The sequence below is a fragment of the Aquarana catesbeiana genome, linkage group LG04, assembly GCF_042186555.1.
Source record: "Aquarana catesbeiana isolate 2022-GZ linkage group LG04, ASM4218655v1, whole genome shotgun sequence".
NCBI classification, from domain to species: Eukaryota; Metazoa; Chordata; class Amphibia; order Anura; family Ranidae; genus Aquarana; species Aquarana catesbeiana.
This window is the reverse complement of record NC_133327.1, coordinates 145,110,829-145,127,481: the sequence shown is the minus strand read 5'-3', so window position 1 is coordinate 145,127,481 and position 16,653 is coordinate 145,110,829. Positions and strand designations below refer to the sequence as shown.

At 41.6% G+C, this 16,653-nt stretch overlaps 1 protein-coding gene across 1 annotated transcript; it reads right to left on the bottom strand.

The window, feature by feature from the left end:
• Window positions 1–215: 215 nt before the first annotated feature.
• OTOS (otospiralin) lies at window positions 216–12,817 on the bottom strand. The gene is made up of 4 exons (XM_073625839.1): window positions 12,677–12,817; window positions 12,313–12,384; window positions 7,925–7,951; window positions 216–700 (listed from the first exon to the last, which is right to left on the bottom strand). The coding sequence occupies exons 2-4, from the start codon at window positions 12,368–12,370 to the stop codon at window positions 522–524; spliced, it is 264 nt and encodes an 87-aa protein (XP_073481940.1). The 5' UTR covers window positions 12,371–12,384; window positions 12,677–12,817; the 3' UTR covers window positions 216–521.
• Between the last annotated feature and the right edge of the window lie 3,836 nt (window positions 12,818–16,653).

Genomic DNA, 16,653 nt, shown 5'->3' with positions numbered 1-16,653 from the left:
TCTTCAAAAAAACTAAAGTAAAGTTTTGGGTGGACTGTTTGATCACATTTTGTTATCACACCAAAATCTCAGTGATCAGTAAATGTAACAATCACAGTTATAAAAATATTTTATTTTTCAAGCCAAATGCCAGTAACATGCATGTTAGGGAGAATACCTGGTGGCCACGGTAAGCATAAAATATAAAACTGATACAAAATAAGTGTAATAGAAAGTGGTATTCCATCACTTTATTGCTTATAAATACAGTGCGGCAGATTTGTCATTTTTACAGAAAAATTACTTTTTCAGGGTCTCTTCCTTGGTGAAGAGGAGGGATGACAGAAGCTGACACCGGCATATAAAGCATAACATTTTCAAGACAGTTATTGGAGGACAGACTGGTGCACCATGAGTGACCAAACTGATTGGATCTTGCATGTGGGCACAGCCAGACATCTCTGGGCTCAAATCTTCAGGGTTATAGTACTTGTGTATATACAGCTATACTAGAGATGAGCAGGGGAGCTGTACGCAGCCTCCTAATGATCGGTATGATCGTATCCCAGAGTTTCTTCAATAGGGTAGTGAGCAAAGAAAGTACGAGCCAGGTCATTGATGTTTTCATAGGCGCCCATTGAACGGAAATGGTTTACATACTGCCAGAAATCTGAGGTAGAGAAGGGCCAGTAGGGGTGTGCAGGGGCATCCAAATATCGATCTGGAAAGAATATTATATAGCATTAAGATTTGTTTAAGTAAGTTTGCTCTGTTTTATTAAGATTAATAGGCACAAATGATCATCTCTAGAGAAGAATAAAATATGAGGAATAAGTATGCATTGATAAGATTAGATACATGACCCTTGATTCATTTTTTTACTTCACAATGAAAAAGAGAGTAAGGTTTTTAGCCTAACCTGGTGCTTCAGGAACAAAAAAGGTGGAAAAGAAAAGAAACTGGTTGGGGGGATACCCTGCTTCTAGATATAAAGCTTAAATAGAACTAATACCAAGTTTTATTTTTTTCACCTTGGATGGAATAAGAGATGATTATAACCTGTCAGTTTTTTTTTTTTTTTTTGCATCTGTGTCAAGGTGGATTTGATTTAAAGCGGAGTTCCACCTAAAATGGAACTTCCGCTTTAAGTGAAGGTGACCCCCTGACATGCCACATTTGACATGTCTTTTTTTTTTTGGGGGGGGGGCGGATAACCTCTTTTTAGAGACATCCAGCTCCCACTTCCTCCCCGGGGCTCCGCGGCACCGGAAGGAAGTTCACCTCTCCCCCCTTCCTCCCTGCAGTCTTCTGGGACACATCACAGGTCCCAGAAGATTGCCCGGCCATTCGCAGTGCGCAGCGCAGCTCACACAATTGTAGTGCGTGCCTGGCTATGAAGCCACAGCCGGGCGCCCACAATCAGAATTCCGGCGCTGCGGAGAGGAGGGGGAGAGGAGCGGTGCTTCGTTCGCCCGCATTCGCTGGACCATGGGACAGGTGAGTGCCGATTATTAAAAGCCAGCAGCTACACTTTTTGTAGCTGCTGACTTTTATATGGGTGGAACTCCGCTTTAAATCAATTCTATTTAAATCACTAGTAAAAAGGCTTGATTGAAATTAACTTCATTTATATCGTAATTTTTAAAGAGCAACTGTCATCTCTGTCCCGCAGCGGCTCCTCCTCTGATCCACTGTTGACTCACGACAGTCCCATTCACTTTAATGAGACGGCTGGTGATGCAGCAGTGACACAACAAGATGAGGGACGTGGCGGCAGCAGGTGAGTGGATGCCCGCTAATGGGCGCTGCCATGATGGATCTGAAATGACAGGTGCTCTTTAAATGTAAGGACTTATTCTTGCTAGTAGTTAGAATTCTTAATATTTGCAAACAAAATGAGGGTTTCCTATTTAGAATAATAAGCCGTCAGGTTAGCAAATATTCCCAAACTGGGTCTCTTTTATGGCCTGCTGCCATTTTGCTCCTCAAGGGAGGAATAAAGCACTTCAAGCCATGTACAGAAAGATCACGAGATTTATAAGCTGCTTAGAAGGTTTCACTTTCATTTTTACTGCTTGCCCTACACTTAGAGACTGGTACAGATGCATTTCTCTTCAAACAATCATACCGTTTGTAGTGTACATGGATGTGCAAAACAATGGGATAAAGGAATATTCCTGAACTTTTATTTCATGGTTACTGTGAAATTGTGTAAATGCATCAATGCGGTGCATGTTATCTCAGCTTGCAGAGCTTGGATTCATTGAATGAGTTTACCAAAAAATGTAAATATTGAAGAATATACAACCTCATGCTACATAACTAAGCTCCATTTCATGCTGAATAAACTAAATTATTAATGTATGTTAAATTGAAAAATATCTTTAGATAGATTTTTACTCCAAAAACATTTTATTAAAATAAATTTGATAAAAATCAAAAAAATCGGATTTAAATAAAAAACAAATCCAATTTAAGTTTTTTTCTTAAAAAATCATCAATTTTTATCCACCCTGATCTGTGTGAAGATCCCATTTTGTTGTCCCATTGCCACAACAGGATGTGATAAGCATTCCCTCCAAAATGAAAGATATGATTGGTTTTACCTAAGACTAATGCCCCGTACACACGGTCGGACTTTGTTCGGACATTCCGACAACAAAATCCTAGGATTTTTTTCGACGGATGTTGGCTCAAACTTGTCTTGCATACACATGGTCACACAAAGTTGTCGGAAAATCCGATCGTTCTAAACGCAGTGACGTAAAACACGTACATCGGGACTATAAACGGGGCAGTAGCCAATAGCTTTCATCTCTTTATTTATTCTGAGCATGCATGGCACTTTGTCCGTCGGATTTGTGTATACACGATCGGAAATTCCGACAACGGATTTTGTTGTCGGAAAATTTTATATCCTGCTCTCAAACTTTGTGTGTCGGAAAATCCGATGGAAAATGTCCGATGGAGTCCACACACGGTCGGAATTTCCGACAACACGCTCCGATCGGACATTTTCCATCGGAAAATCTGACTGTGTGTACGGGGCATTAGGCTGGTCATACACAGTTCCTATTGAGTCTAAATTCAAGCCTTTGGTAGCCCTATCAGCAGTACTACAAATTGATTAAAAATCAAAGGCGCCATGTGGAAAATATTGGAAAGTGCAGTCACTGTTTGGGTATTCAGACTACCACGGGTGCTGTGGCTGTATGAATACAGTAGATGATGGGGAGATTCCTCCATCCACCCTGTTGCGTGTACATGCGGAAATCGAAAGAGAAAACTAAATGTGTATGGCTAGCCTTAGTTCCTTTCTGGAATTTCCTGCTCTGTGTATTGTGTATGCCATATGCTTTAAAGTGACCTTCTCAATATAGGGTCACTTTGTATGTTAAAGTATACTTGTAATAGGCGATATCCTCTGACCTTATTTTTAATATTCTGCCTCTTTCTGCCTCTTTGCTCACCAGTCACTTATGGTTTCTCCCAACGGCTGGTACATCCTGTAGTGACATATAAGCCATTGGCAGAAACCACTGTGTGCAATGCAGGAAACAGGTAATCAACCCATCCAGATGGTTAAATACTTGCAGCAGGCAGCAAGAAGCAAAAAGGCGGCATAGCAACAAAAAGACCACTGGAAAGGTAATTATATTGCCTCTTCTATTACAGGTATGTTTTAACATATAAAGGGATCCTGATAAGGGAATGTGTAATGGTTTTGTAAATATTATGTGTGTTTCTTATCATAAAGACTAAAATATCAATGTAAACAAAAATTTTTCTTTTGTCAGGTAAATATAAAATATTCCTCAATAGCCTCATTCCTAATCAGACGGCTGCATCTAAGGTAAATCTTAGAGGCTTGTTCACACATATTGTGGTGACTGACATTTTTCTGCACTGGATCAAAACTAATGGCATAAGGGCATATAGAAAACAATTTTTCACACCACAGTGTTGACATAATACACAGTGCAGTTCAGGAAAAATGCAGGCATGCTTCATTTTTCTGCAGTGTCTTGCATGGCAGCACAGGTCACCAAGCCACAGCTTAATGTACTGCACTGCTGGGCAGAGACTTAATAGGATCACACACTATGGGGGTTATTTACGAAAGGAAAATCCACTTTGCACTGCAAGTGCACTTGGAAGTAAAGCCGCTGTAGATCCGAGGGGGGCATGCAAGGAAAATAAAAAACAGCATTTTAGCTTGTACATGATTGGATGATAAAATCTGCAGAGCTTCCACTCATTTCAGATCTACACAGACTACACTTCCAAGTGCACTTTCAGTGCAATTTAATGTGCACTTGCAGTGCAAAATGGATTTGCCTTTCGTAAATAACCCCCTATATCCACATCCAGTAAAGTTAAAAAGATGTAAGCAGAGTCCACTGGCTGCACGCTAAAGCAGATTAGACTGATGCTGCATCCAGCTAGGTATGTATGATGCTACAAAAAAATGGATTCCCATACTTCTCTTTTAAATGTTTATTTGTTAACCTGATACCATTTGTGTACTACAGATATAAAACATCATATTAAAACATATAAACTATAACATTAATGTTATGTACAATAACGTTGACTCCAAACCATTAAAAATTACCTTTAGCACAAGCATCGGGAAAAGCAAACATTGCAGTACATTAACAGCTAAATATGTTGTATAATTGCTTGCTTATGATTTGCGAAGTGCAGATGTCCTTTTACCTGCACTCATGGGCGTAGCATAAGGGGTTGCAGGGGTCACAATAGCAACCCTGCCCTAGCTCCAGGGGGCCCCTGCAGCCTCCCTGTCATTTTATCATATCCTCCACAAAATCAAGCTCTGATCTCCCCTAGGGCCTCACAGCCAAGCTCTAGTACTGGGCTTCTACATTGCCTTCCACAGTCCACACCCCTCTGTTCCCATTGCCTAGGGAGAATCTGTGAGCCATTTCCTTAATGGAGAGGAGCACAAGGTGAGAACAACCCGGGATGGGGAAGTGTCTGTGCTGTGTGCTGGCAACATGGAACGGTAAACAAGCTCAGCGAGGCAAGAGAAGGAGAGTGCCGTCCTGTAGCCACGATGGGACCGATGTCACTGGTGAGGTATGACACCGCTCAGTGTCTCCTAGTCACCAGCTGGGATTCTCTGTACTCCCCCATCTGGGGATGTCTACTTACCCCACTTCCCTGACAGCTGTGGAAAAGACACACACCTCAGGGAGGTGACCTTCCCTCAACACCAGCCAACACTGACAGAGAAACCTTCAGAAATTGTTAACACTTCCTCGGGGGGGCCCTGAAGGGCTGCAGGCTCCAGATTTTGTGTCACATGGCTTTGCCCCTCCAGATCTATGTTCCCCTCCCCCCAAAGCCCCCTGACCACCCCCTCCACCCTGCATGCTATGCCGGACTGCTGAGCTCCTTTCCCATTTCAGCACTCTATACTGTTCCTCCTCCGCAGGGCTGAAATCACATTCCTTTACAACACAGCCAGTTAGCCATGATCTGCACAAGGTGGATCTGCCTACTGCAACTACACTGCCTTTCCGACCAGAGAATTTCACAGGTCAGAAGGGCAACATAAAAGCCAGATACACCCTGGGAAGACTGACAGACTGTTTGTAAAGGAATGTGATTTCAGCCCTGTGTAGTGTGGAGGGGGAGCTGTCTACATTGCTGGGATGGGAAAGGAGCTCTGCCATGTGACCTGCCAGGGATCCCTGTCCTCTGATTCTCCAGCGGTGATCCCTGTCCTCTGATTCTCCTGCAGTAATCCCTGTCCTCTGATGTAAAGAGTAACTCTGGGAACTCAAAACTCTTAAGCCACTTTGAGTATCTTGGCATGCGGTGGATGTATCTGCACGCACATTGGAAGTAGTGGGGGGCCCATGTCAACTTTTGCATCAGGGCCCACAAGCTTCAAGCTACGCCACTGCCTGCACTTGTACCACCCTCTAGTACTATCAGCAGTCATTGGTATTGTAAGCGTTTAGGACATAAGGTTTAAATCATGAATGTGTTACGTGACTACCTGTATTTGAACAAATGTAGATGACAGGTTAAAGTGACCCTGTCAGCACAAGGGCACTTGTATATAACATATACCTGTAAAATAGAAGACTCTATATGCTTACAGTACCTTTCTCATGTTCTGTTTTTGAAAGGCCGTCACTTCACTTCTCGCTATACGAAAATATTCATACACTTCCGGGTGTGTGAATAAACTGCTTCTCCACTGCTTTCTGTGTTTTTTACAGCTGGCTCCTACATCACTCTAGGATATCAGTGCCACAGCTTAATGATTATATGCTCTTCTATACTTTGTTAAACATACTTTATACATGCTTTGTACAACCCAAGCATGTATGCCTGCAGCAATGCCCCTGGCTGGCGGGGCTCTTGCCATAGTGGGCAAGTGCTCTCCCTTATCATCGTGACATCTTCTACTGGTCTGTTTCTGGTTCTGGAAACAGGTACATGAATTTGGGGCAAGAACTGACATTTTTTGTGTGGAGTCCAGAAAAATATTCCCAAGGAGCATGTTCCTGGAAATGACTGCAAGGTAAATGGGCGCTGCGGCAACTACCAGTTGTGGACCGGAAAACAGCACAAATTAGAAAATCTGTTGCCAGCACAGCAAGGATCTACAAAATAACATCCAAACGGTTTATTAAAAAGACCCCATCACAGCATAAAATAGCCATGTTATGGAACCACACAGGACCCTTCCTCAGTCATGAGAGTAGGATGGTTATATGCCTAAGAAAGGGGTCTTGCGTGGCTCCAAAACTTTGCTACATTATGGTGTGATGTGATCTTGCTAATACACTGTTTGGACATTATTTTGGAGATCCATGGTGTGCTGGCGACATATTTCTAATTAGTTTTGTGGCAGCGCAATGAGGCCAGAGTGTCCATATGGATAATTCGTCCACAGAGTAGCACAGTTCTGAATAGGGGGCAACTGCAGAGGAGTTTTTTGGCTGGGTGGGCGGAGCCTGATGGGGTTTTAGACACACTAGTTTCCCACCAAGTCCCCTCCCCTTGTGATTGACAGCAGGCAGATTCCTTGGCCAATAGACAACCTGCTATTGGCTATAGAATCCGCCCACTACCTGCCATCAATCGGAAGGTGAGAGTAGACCTGACGGGAGACCAGTCCCTCACCTTCTCCATTGCGCTCCACCTGCTGTCAGCAACACCGGTTGCCAGGAAGCTGTCAGCTGTGAAGCCGACAGCGTCCTTGACAATTAGTGACAGGAGGGATTGCACCAGCAGACATGCTGCCCTATTACACTGCATACAGAGACAGGCACTCTCCCTGTCTCTGTATGCCAACTTTTTTTTAGAGTTTGTCTTAATTACCTCCAGTTATGTATGAACTGGAGGTAACATTTTTGAATTTGGTGCAGACATAGTGCCACCTTGCAAAAGTGGTGCTGGGGAGAACTACCTGAATATGTTATCACAGTAAAGAACAGAGAGAAGCACACCGCTCCAGGCAAACTCAGGTGCAGGATGGATCACAGGTGCAGACCTCGGCTCACCACCGTGGAAGACGAACAAGACAAGGAATGGGTTGTGAACAAGCAAGCTATCGCTTGTGAAACGTCTACCATTGCCTGTATCTGTCTGACCCTTTTTTGACAATAAAGATGGCATCGAGATAATTTGGAGTTCCAGTGTGCGACCAATTCTTTGTCTTGTTTACCTGAATATGTTGCATGCTTCGGAAAAGCAACTGAAACTGGTGGCAGGATGTTTTAAAGGGCTATATCTAATGTTTTATGAAATCCTCCTACAGAAATTATTTTGCAGTGAAAGCCTACCTGCTAGGCAATTTTCACTAACGAACCTTTACTTTTGCTTTAGGTGAATAATGAATGTAATGTTTATATAGAAGTATTAGTTGCAGAGAAAGTAAACAAAGTGTAGAAACAGTCTTTACCATCCTCCTCGTGGATAGGTCTGGCATCTGCAAATAAACATGGAAATGTTATGTGAGAGAGGCATGCATTGGACAATGGAGACTTTCATAGCACAAAGTCTGAGTAGAATTCTAATGTCAGCAGGAATTCCTAACAGCACAGTACTGTGTCCTACATAATAGGGTCCTGTGTTCACCGACTGCGTGGCACTTCCCTTCCACCTGAGAGAAGACCTGTCAGTGAAGAGGATGGGAATCACTAACACCATGCTTTGAGTGAATACACAGGATGTGTGTTGGCACCAGAGACATACAGCTACAGACCAGAACTCTCCGTATGTTTTATTTAGGGCTTTCTACATTGCTAATTAGACAAAAATAATTTAAGATTTTGCAGCTGAGATGAGTAGAGAAGGTAAAAGGTCTACAGCACTCCATTTGTTAAAGGTAAACATACTGTATATACCAAGTTTTTTCAAACTTTACAGCCAATGCCACTTGGTTGGCGTATTCCTATAGAAACAATTGAATCCTTATGATCGCAATGGGAACTTTAAAACTGGGACCCCAGTATAAAAAAGAGAATTGCATGCTGGACATAGGCTACTTGTGTAATGGGGCAGCACAGCGGTTAAGTGCCCAGCACTTTTGCCTTGCAGGACTGGGGTGCACAGTTCAGATTTCACTACATGCATGTAGTTTGCATGTTCTCCCTGTGCTTGTGTGAGCATTCTCCCACATTCTAAAAGACAGATTAATTGGCCCCTGTCAAATTTAGCCCTAGTAAGTGTGTGCATTTACAGTATCTATGAGGTACACCTTAGATTGTAAGCTCCTTGAGGGCAGAGACTGATGCAAATGTATGTTTCGTAAAATAAGTAAAGCTGTTAATGTAATATAAATGCCTGTGATAAATTAATTTAAAAAATATATAGTTGTCATTAATAGTACAAACTGGTAATTTATTTTAGCACTGTACAAAATGTAATGAATAAAGGTATGTTGTAATTTAAACCTGTAGAAATTAGTGCTGACATTTTTTTCTATAATTAAAAAAGCTATTAAATCAAGATGCTGGATATATGGTAATCCTACAACTGTAGGTACATTTAAACATGCTTGGTATAAACATAGGTCTAAAAAAGACTTGATGGACATCTTCTATGTTGGCATTACATACAGGAGAGGAGTGTTTAAAAAAAACAGTATAAAGTTAGCCACCTTTTATTCACTGGGAATCTTAAAGTGATTGTAAAGGCTCATTTTTTTATTTTTTTCAAATAACAAACATGTTATACAGTACTTGCCTCCTCTGTGCAGTTGGTTTTGCACAGAGCAGCCCAGATCATCCTCTTCTCGGGTCCCTCTTCGCTGCTCCTGGCCCCTCCCTCCTTTAAATACCCCTCAGCCAGCAGCTTGCTACAGGGGGCACCCAAGTTGAGTCAGAGCTCCGTATATCCATTCAGACACGGATCCCCAACCTGGCCCCTCCCCCTCTCTCCCCTGATTGGCTGACTGACATTGATTGACAGCAGTGGGAGCCAATGGCGCCGCTTCTCTTTCTCAACCAATCAGGAAAGTGTCCTGGATGGCTGAGGGGATCATGGACATCGCTGGAGAGAGAAGGGGCCCAGGTAGTCAATTAGGGGGGTGCTGCTACACACAGAAGGTTTTTTATCTTAATGCATAGAATGCATTAAGATAAAAAAACCTTCTGCCTTTACAACTCCTTTAAGAGTAGCAGTATTTAAGTCAGCACTGCACATTACCATACCCAGGTACATATTATTGCATGATGTTAACACTGTTGTGCACTAATGCCCCTATATGTTGTATATACACAACAAGAACATAATCACATTGGTGAACCATGTTGGACCAAGGACTACAGCTGTCATTAGGGCAGGTTGATATATTGCCTGGTAGTTTATTCATATGGATGTCAAAGCAGATACGAAAAGACAGCACCCCAGATTAATGGCCTCTAGCAATGATGGAGTGAAAACCCAACATGCAATGTTTGTGCAAGAGGTTTATCCAAGCATATGGTCATGTCCAAGAGAATATGGCCACCTTAATGTCACATTATCAATTAACTGATAGCAACAGCAGATATGATATAGGTTAAATAGGAAGCTTCTATTTTGTTAAAGCTGGATACACACCATACAATTTTCTGTAGATTTTTCCTCCAGATTTACCAAAACCATATAATATGAGGTAAAACGTAAAGAGTTTCAATTTGCATGCAATCTGGCAGGCCCTTGCACTACATGGTTTTGGTAAATCTAAAGGAAATCAGACAACAATAGTTGTATAGTGTGTATGGGGTCTTAGAGATGTCCATAAAATCCTGATGCCACTCTTAGACCCATACACACTATTAGATTTTCTGCAGATTTTTGTCTTCAGATTTACCAAAACCATGTAGTGCAAGGGCCTGCCTGATTGCATACAAATTGAAACTCTTAAAGCGTAACTCCACTTATGTTGAGAAAAAAACATCCTGGGTGATCTATGTACATTGCAAGGATTTTAACAACCTTTGTTGTAGATTGCTACCTTTTGTTATTCTGAAGAAATCCATGTGTGTTTGTCTGTGCCTCTGTACTGAGTGGGTCTAATGGGAGTGGTTTCATAATTAACTGTCAGGTGTGCAGCTGCAGGGCACTAATGAGGGAATCTACTGGATCCCTTTAGACGCGCTCCTATTGAAAGTACCTCTCCAAAAATGACATTTTGGGATGCCTGAAATCTGACTTGTATCTTAGGCAGACTTCTGGGAAAATCAGTGAGCCAATCACACAAGCAGGAAATGATGTTTCTGGGGGTGGTCAGTACACACTCTGTGTAGAGAACACCTCCGGATAGCCATATTGCAATGTATTCTCAGTAAATTACATTGGCTGCAGATTGAAAAGGAAAGGTAATTTTTAATAACATTCAATTACAATATGATTAGTGTTGCAATTATATGTGCTATAGTATTTTTTTTTTATGTGGTATTTTTTCCCCTGTGAAAGTTGAGTGACCCTTTAAGGTTTGACCTCATATTATATGGTTTTGATAAATCTGAAGACAAAAAACTGCAGAAAATCTAATAGTGTGTATGGGGTCTTAGTGGCAGGTTGCAGACAGTTTATGGTTATCCCTACAGAGCTTCTGGCAATGGAAGGGGTCTTTGTTGAGTTGGGAAATCTCCATGCGACCTTGCCGATCCTTCCTTCTTATCAATGAGTAGAAGGAATGAAAGTGTAAACAGTGTGTTGCTTCAGTTTATTGGGTGAGTCCATTAAGATATAGCAGCAGACCCCCAACTACCACGTTTAGGTAGACATTCGCCCATCTATTGCTAGTTCAACATTGTTTAAAGCTGACTTGGCTTTTCTTTATGTTAAATTCTCTGTGTTACCCCCCCCCCCCCCGTACCATTTTGCTGGGGTTCTTGGGCAAGAAACGTGTAACACATCATGTTGTTTGACTTTCAGTCAGATACAGACTTTATCTTTGTGACTTTGGCAATAAATTTCAAAAGGTGGCTATAAAATGATAAACATAGTTACAGGCATGCAGCTGCTGAATTAATTCACTTTTGTTTTATCCTTTTTTATTGGGAAAGATTAAATTAACTACAGCATAAAGTAGCTGCTGAGCTTTACTGATATGGGAAAACACATGAAGTACAAGTTAGATGAACATTGAAAACTCAGAAAAGAGATTTTAGAGTGATTAAAACACGCTACAGTATTTTGTTTTCTAGTTCATACGTTTTCTACAGTGATAAACTCAAGGTCAGATTCAGGAATGTAGCCTTCTAAAAGTCATTCAAAGCTATTTAAAGAAATAAAGAAATGTTCATCGCATAATTCATGAGTTCATTTTTTTGGTTAGCTGCCAGTTTGACCTACGCATGTAAAAACATTCTCATTTTTAGAGAGGTTTATATACTTTTTTTTTTTGTACAGCATGTATAGTGTCTCATAATAAGTAAGCACTGGGTAATTATCTTCATAAAAAATTACAGCAGGCTAAAATAATTCAACGAATTTGATTTTAGTAAATAAAATCATGTATCATTTAAAAGCAGTGTGGGTCTAGCAGGGTACTCCATTAAAATATAAATAGGTAGGTATAGGGATTGATTTACAAGGATTTAAATAACATTACATTATGTTTCAGATCATGGTCCAAGTCTATTTAAATAATGCCCCTTAAAAAAATGGCAAAGTACAATATGAAAGACCCTACAGCAACTAATCAGAAATTAAACCAAGCTGCTGAAAACTGATCGGCTGCTGTGGTTTGCTGTAAATCACAGCTGATTGTTCTGAGTTAGTTTTCTAACCATTATTGTAGGCACCAAATATGTGATAAGATTGTATACAAAGTCAGTATATAGAAAGACTTACCAAGGATAGCACCCAGAAGGATACAGGAGAAATATAAACCAATAAAAAGTAGCTTCATCTTTATATATAGTGCTGTAAATGAGAATAATCAGATTTGTACAAAAATGTTACTATAGCAGCTTATAGAAGTATGTTTAGATGCACCTTTATCACTGTATAATTCTGCAGTAAGTATGAATGTTATTTATAGTTACCATATACATTTTACATGCACTAAACATATTCAAAGCACTGTATAACTTCTATGCAATCCATTATGTGTTGCATATTAAACAGTATAAAAGTAGTACAGGTACACAACATAATAAAGCATACAACATAAAAACTTTCCACGGCTATGTATTTCAATGTGGTGCTCTGTTACCTGCTCTATATGCTGATGCTTGCTGAAGTCCTGCTAAGTCTTCCTGCACAGGTTACCTGCTGCTTCTATTGCCAGCCTGGCTGCTCCTCTTACAGCTGTTCCCAGCCCCCCTTGTATAAAGGGGCTGACTGAGGAAAGCACAGCCGGCTACATTTTTTTTTTTCTGATTAGAAATATAACCTCAATTATACAAGTCCCTGGTTATGGAAATATTGCTAGTGACCAGTGAGTGAGTTATGGATTAGGTGAAAACTTAACCAATGGTTTAACAAAAGTCCACATAAAAGGAGACCTCAGTTGTATTTATGTATGTGTGTGTGTGTATATATATATATAAAGTCCTTAACACCAGAGAGTTGAAACTGATAGGACTCCATCAGGTCTCTATATAAATTTAACCTTGAGCTACTGATCTGTGTAGCCAGCAGGTCTTTTTTTTTTTTTTTCAAATGAGAGGTAAATATATAGTGATTAAGGTGGTCAAGGCTCAACTCCAGCATTTTTGTGCCCGCTTGCGTTCTTCTTTTGCTAGACTATGTCAGCACCTCCCCAACTCCTCATTCCCATAGTTCCTCTTTGTTTACATTCACAGCACTACATCCCTACCCAGATTTGGTGCTGCAGAAGCAGTGTTATCAGCACACTATAGGAAGTTAGGAGCTGGCTACATTTCTGGCAGAATCGCACAGTATACCTCCCTGACCGACTGTTAATTTTCCGATTTGTTCTCTTACCCTGCTAAATTAATGCTATGCATAATTAAGTGTCAAGACCAAAAGATATTGGTCAGGGTAAATGATTACACCTGATCTTACCGGTTCCTACCTGATTCTTCCCTTATGGGATACAGCAATTTTCTTGCTGTTGTTGTAAGGTTTTTTTTTGAGAGATTTTTCAAAGAAATAGAAAACATTGCATATGTACTGTAGTTAGGAGAAGGCCTAAACATACCCAGAGTAACATACTCAACACGACGTATTCTAAGATATTCAAGTTCGTTTTTGCATCTCCTGACAGTATCACTACACTGGAATTTACATTTATGATATGAACTTGAATGCGAAAATTTAAAGAGAGAAAGAAGATACAGAAAGATAAGGGGTAGAGGGTGGAGATGGATGAAGAGAAGAATCCTGGGAAGTATATTCATTTTAATCACATTGGTTATACCTAGCCAGCTGCGTACCAATGTTGTTGATCACTGTGTATCTGGTTTAACCACTTGCCGCAAAATCACATACCTGTACGTCATTTTGCTCAAGTGGTCTAGGAGAGACAGTCTGTAAGCAAGTGTTGTGCTGGAGCTGAAGTGTGGAGTTGCATATACCGGATGTATATATAATTGGTCCCATATATTTTCCTGCAATCAGTTTGGGCTTCTCATGAATATCCCATCCTCGTCCAAGTTAAATTCCCTCAATAAAAAAACAAAGTTCAAAGACTGTTTTTCTGCCTGAGGGTGAATGAGCTGTGTGCCTGGCTGGGCAGGGTGACGAACGGACCACAACACACAGCAGCCCTTACGGGGGGGGGGGGGGGGTACTGCTACATATATATATACACAACCATCACCGATTGACACAAGTCACCGCAAGACAATTGGCTTGCTTAAATTGTGCTTCAGCAGACTACTATCATAGTTGCCAACAGCTCTGATTTTACCGGGACAGTCCCGCTTGCTAGTTGCTTGCCTCTGGATATTTGTGCCCCCCCTTAGCTTATTGTGCAGGCACCGGATTACTGTTACAGTGCATGTGTCAGCACATTTCTGCCCTTCTTCCATCTACACCTGCCTGCATGCAGCGAAAGTCAAGGCACGCACAATACAGTTGCTGGGGAGAGGGGCAAGGAATCTTTCCCTGCCAGAATGAGGTATGAGCTGCATCCAAAGAAGAGCTCAGCGGCATGCTGCTACCTAGTTGAGAGTAGAAGAATCCTGTGTGGTCATAGCCACCTGAAGAGGTCTGATATTAAAATATATTTGGAAAACTTCCTTTTGATGTCATGTGAACATTTATATGTAAATGGTAGTGTAGTGACGTCCTATGGATTATTGCATATATCATAGCTCCCAACTGGGACTGTCCCTGATTTGGAGCAATGTCCCTCTGTCCCTCATTCCTCCCATGTCCCTCATTTTGGTCTGATCTATAAAGTTGTATATAAAATGCACTTTTTATCCATCAAAAAGTGTTTCCCAGTGATAAACCTTTCATCTGATTTGTAAATTCCAAAAGCCAATATAAATGAATAGTAGTGGTAAAAAAAAGTACTTGTGAGTTTAACCAATCTTGTTTTTTGTACAATTCTCCTTTAAGGGGGCGTGGCAAGGGTGTGTGTTCTATGCCTGCATACTTTTGCTGATAGGTGTCCCTCATTCCCATCTCAAAAAGTTGGGAGCTATGCATATATCCATAATTAATATTGTCACTCGGTTTCTATTGGAGATGTCATAATTTCATTGCAGCTGGAGGAATGGGCTGTATATGTCTGCCTGCTCTCAGTCTCTTGCCCCCTCTCCTGCTGCTGCACTGAGACATAGTGAGCTGTATGTGTGAAATCTCCCACTTCCCCCGCTCCCTATTGGCAGCAACTGTGAACTTGTGAGAAGACTTGATGATGCTGCAGGGAGGAGGATCATGGAACATGTAGTCCCCAAGGAGCACAGTACAATGCACATGGATATGGCTGTGGACTTCACTATCCAGACTGCCATGCACACAGCCAAGAACAGCTATTAGTGCTCCTGCCCATCCTCTCCCCCTGGATGACACAACAGTGCATGGGACACTGGGATATTTAGTTCTTAAGGAGCGCTGCACAGTACATTGGATGGAGCTGTGGACTTCAATATCCAGGATTCCCTGCACACAGGGGAGGAGGAACTTTTTTCGGGCAGTTCTGGAGAGATCAGGGTCTTTTGCGGGAGGAAGCCGAGCTGTACAGACTAATTCCAGAGCTTCTACAGTGCAAGGACCATAAGGTGCAGAACCAACACAGGGGTGCCTGTGTCTACACCAGAAAGGACACTGACCCATTTCTGGCGACTAAGCTTTGCACCAGTGAGTCTGAGACACAGAGAGCGCTTGCGAGCTGGGACCAGAGCTGGAGGGACCTGTTGTCGTGAGTGTCTACAGTATGGGAGAACCAGCAAGGACCAGAGCCGGGTCCTAGGTACCAGAAAAGCAGACTGTCAAGTGATCTGGACTGGATTCCTGTGTACCAGGAGAGGTGAGCTGAGCCATCTGTGCTAATGCAGTAGAGACTGGGCCTAGTTGAGCAGCCCATCAGCCATCCATTACACACTCTTAAAGGAACAGCTCCACATGCACCACCTTACTGAAGGGCCCCAACGAAAGCTAGCTAATACTGAAATTTGGCCCCAGGTAGTTTATAGCCACCTCCAGGAGTACCCCTTTGTTAGAAACGTATACACCCACTCTCTATTGGGGCTGAGTGCATAGTGTGCACACAAGGACCTTTACTTTTTGGAGGTTAGTTGATGCCGATATGTTTAACCATGTGTTCCATTTTCCATTTTATTAGACAAAACTTAATTGCTGAACTTATTTGTTTTGGTGTCTTTGTATGTATGGATTGCATGGGTTGTTTACCGATATGGGGTTAACATTTCATGTCAATAGCACCTTTAGAAATATATTTACCAAGAAAAATGGTGACGTGTTCAATATATACTTTTTTATAAGATAACAAAATTGTTATACTTACCTGCTCTGTGCAATAAAATTGACAATAGACTATTGGCACACACATTGCGGCTTAGCCCCACCGCCACTCCCTCTTAACAGCTTTTAATTGACAGTAGCAGGAACCAATGGCTCTTGCTGCAGTCTATAAGCCTGTGAGAGGGGAGAGAGAGAATCAGCACTGCTGTGGACAGGCACAGCACTGGATACAGGACTCAGGTAAGTATTTAGGGAGGGGGTGGTAGGAACAACTAGAAGTTTTTTTTTTTT

What these genes read in the sequence shown, in the direction of transcription:
- OTOS (XM_073625839.1), bottom strand. Translation starts at nt 12,370, where the DNA reads ATGAAGCTACTTTTTATTGGTTTATATTTCTCCTGTATCCTTCTGGGT. An exon ending in CCTTCTGGGTGCTATCCTTG is followed by an intron (nt 7,952 to 12,312) that starts GTAAGTCTTTCT and finishes GTTTATTTGCAG; the next exon opens with ATGCCAGACCTATCCACGAG. An exon ending in ACCTATCCACGAGGAGGATG is followed by an intron (nt 701 to 7,924) that starts GTAAAGACTGTT and finishes TATTCTTTCCAG; the next exon opens with ATCGATATTTGGATGCCCCT.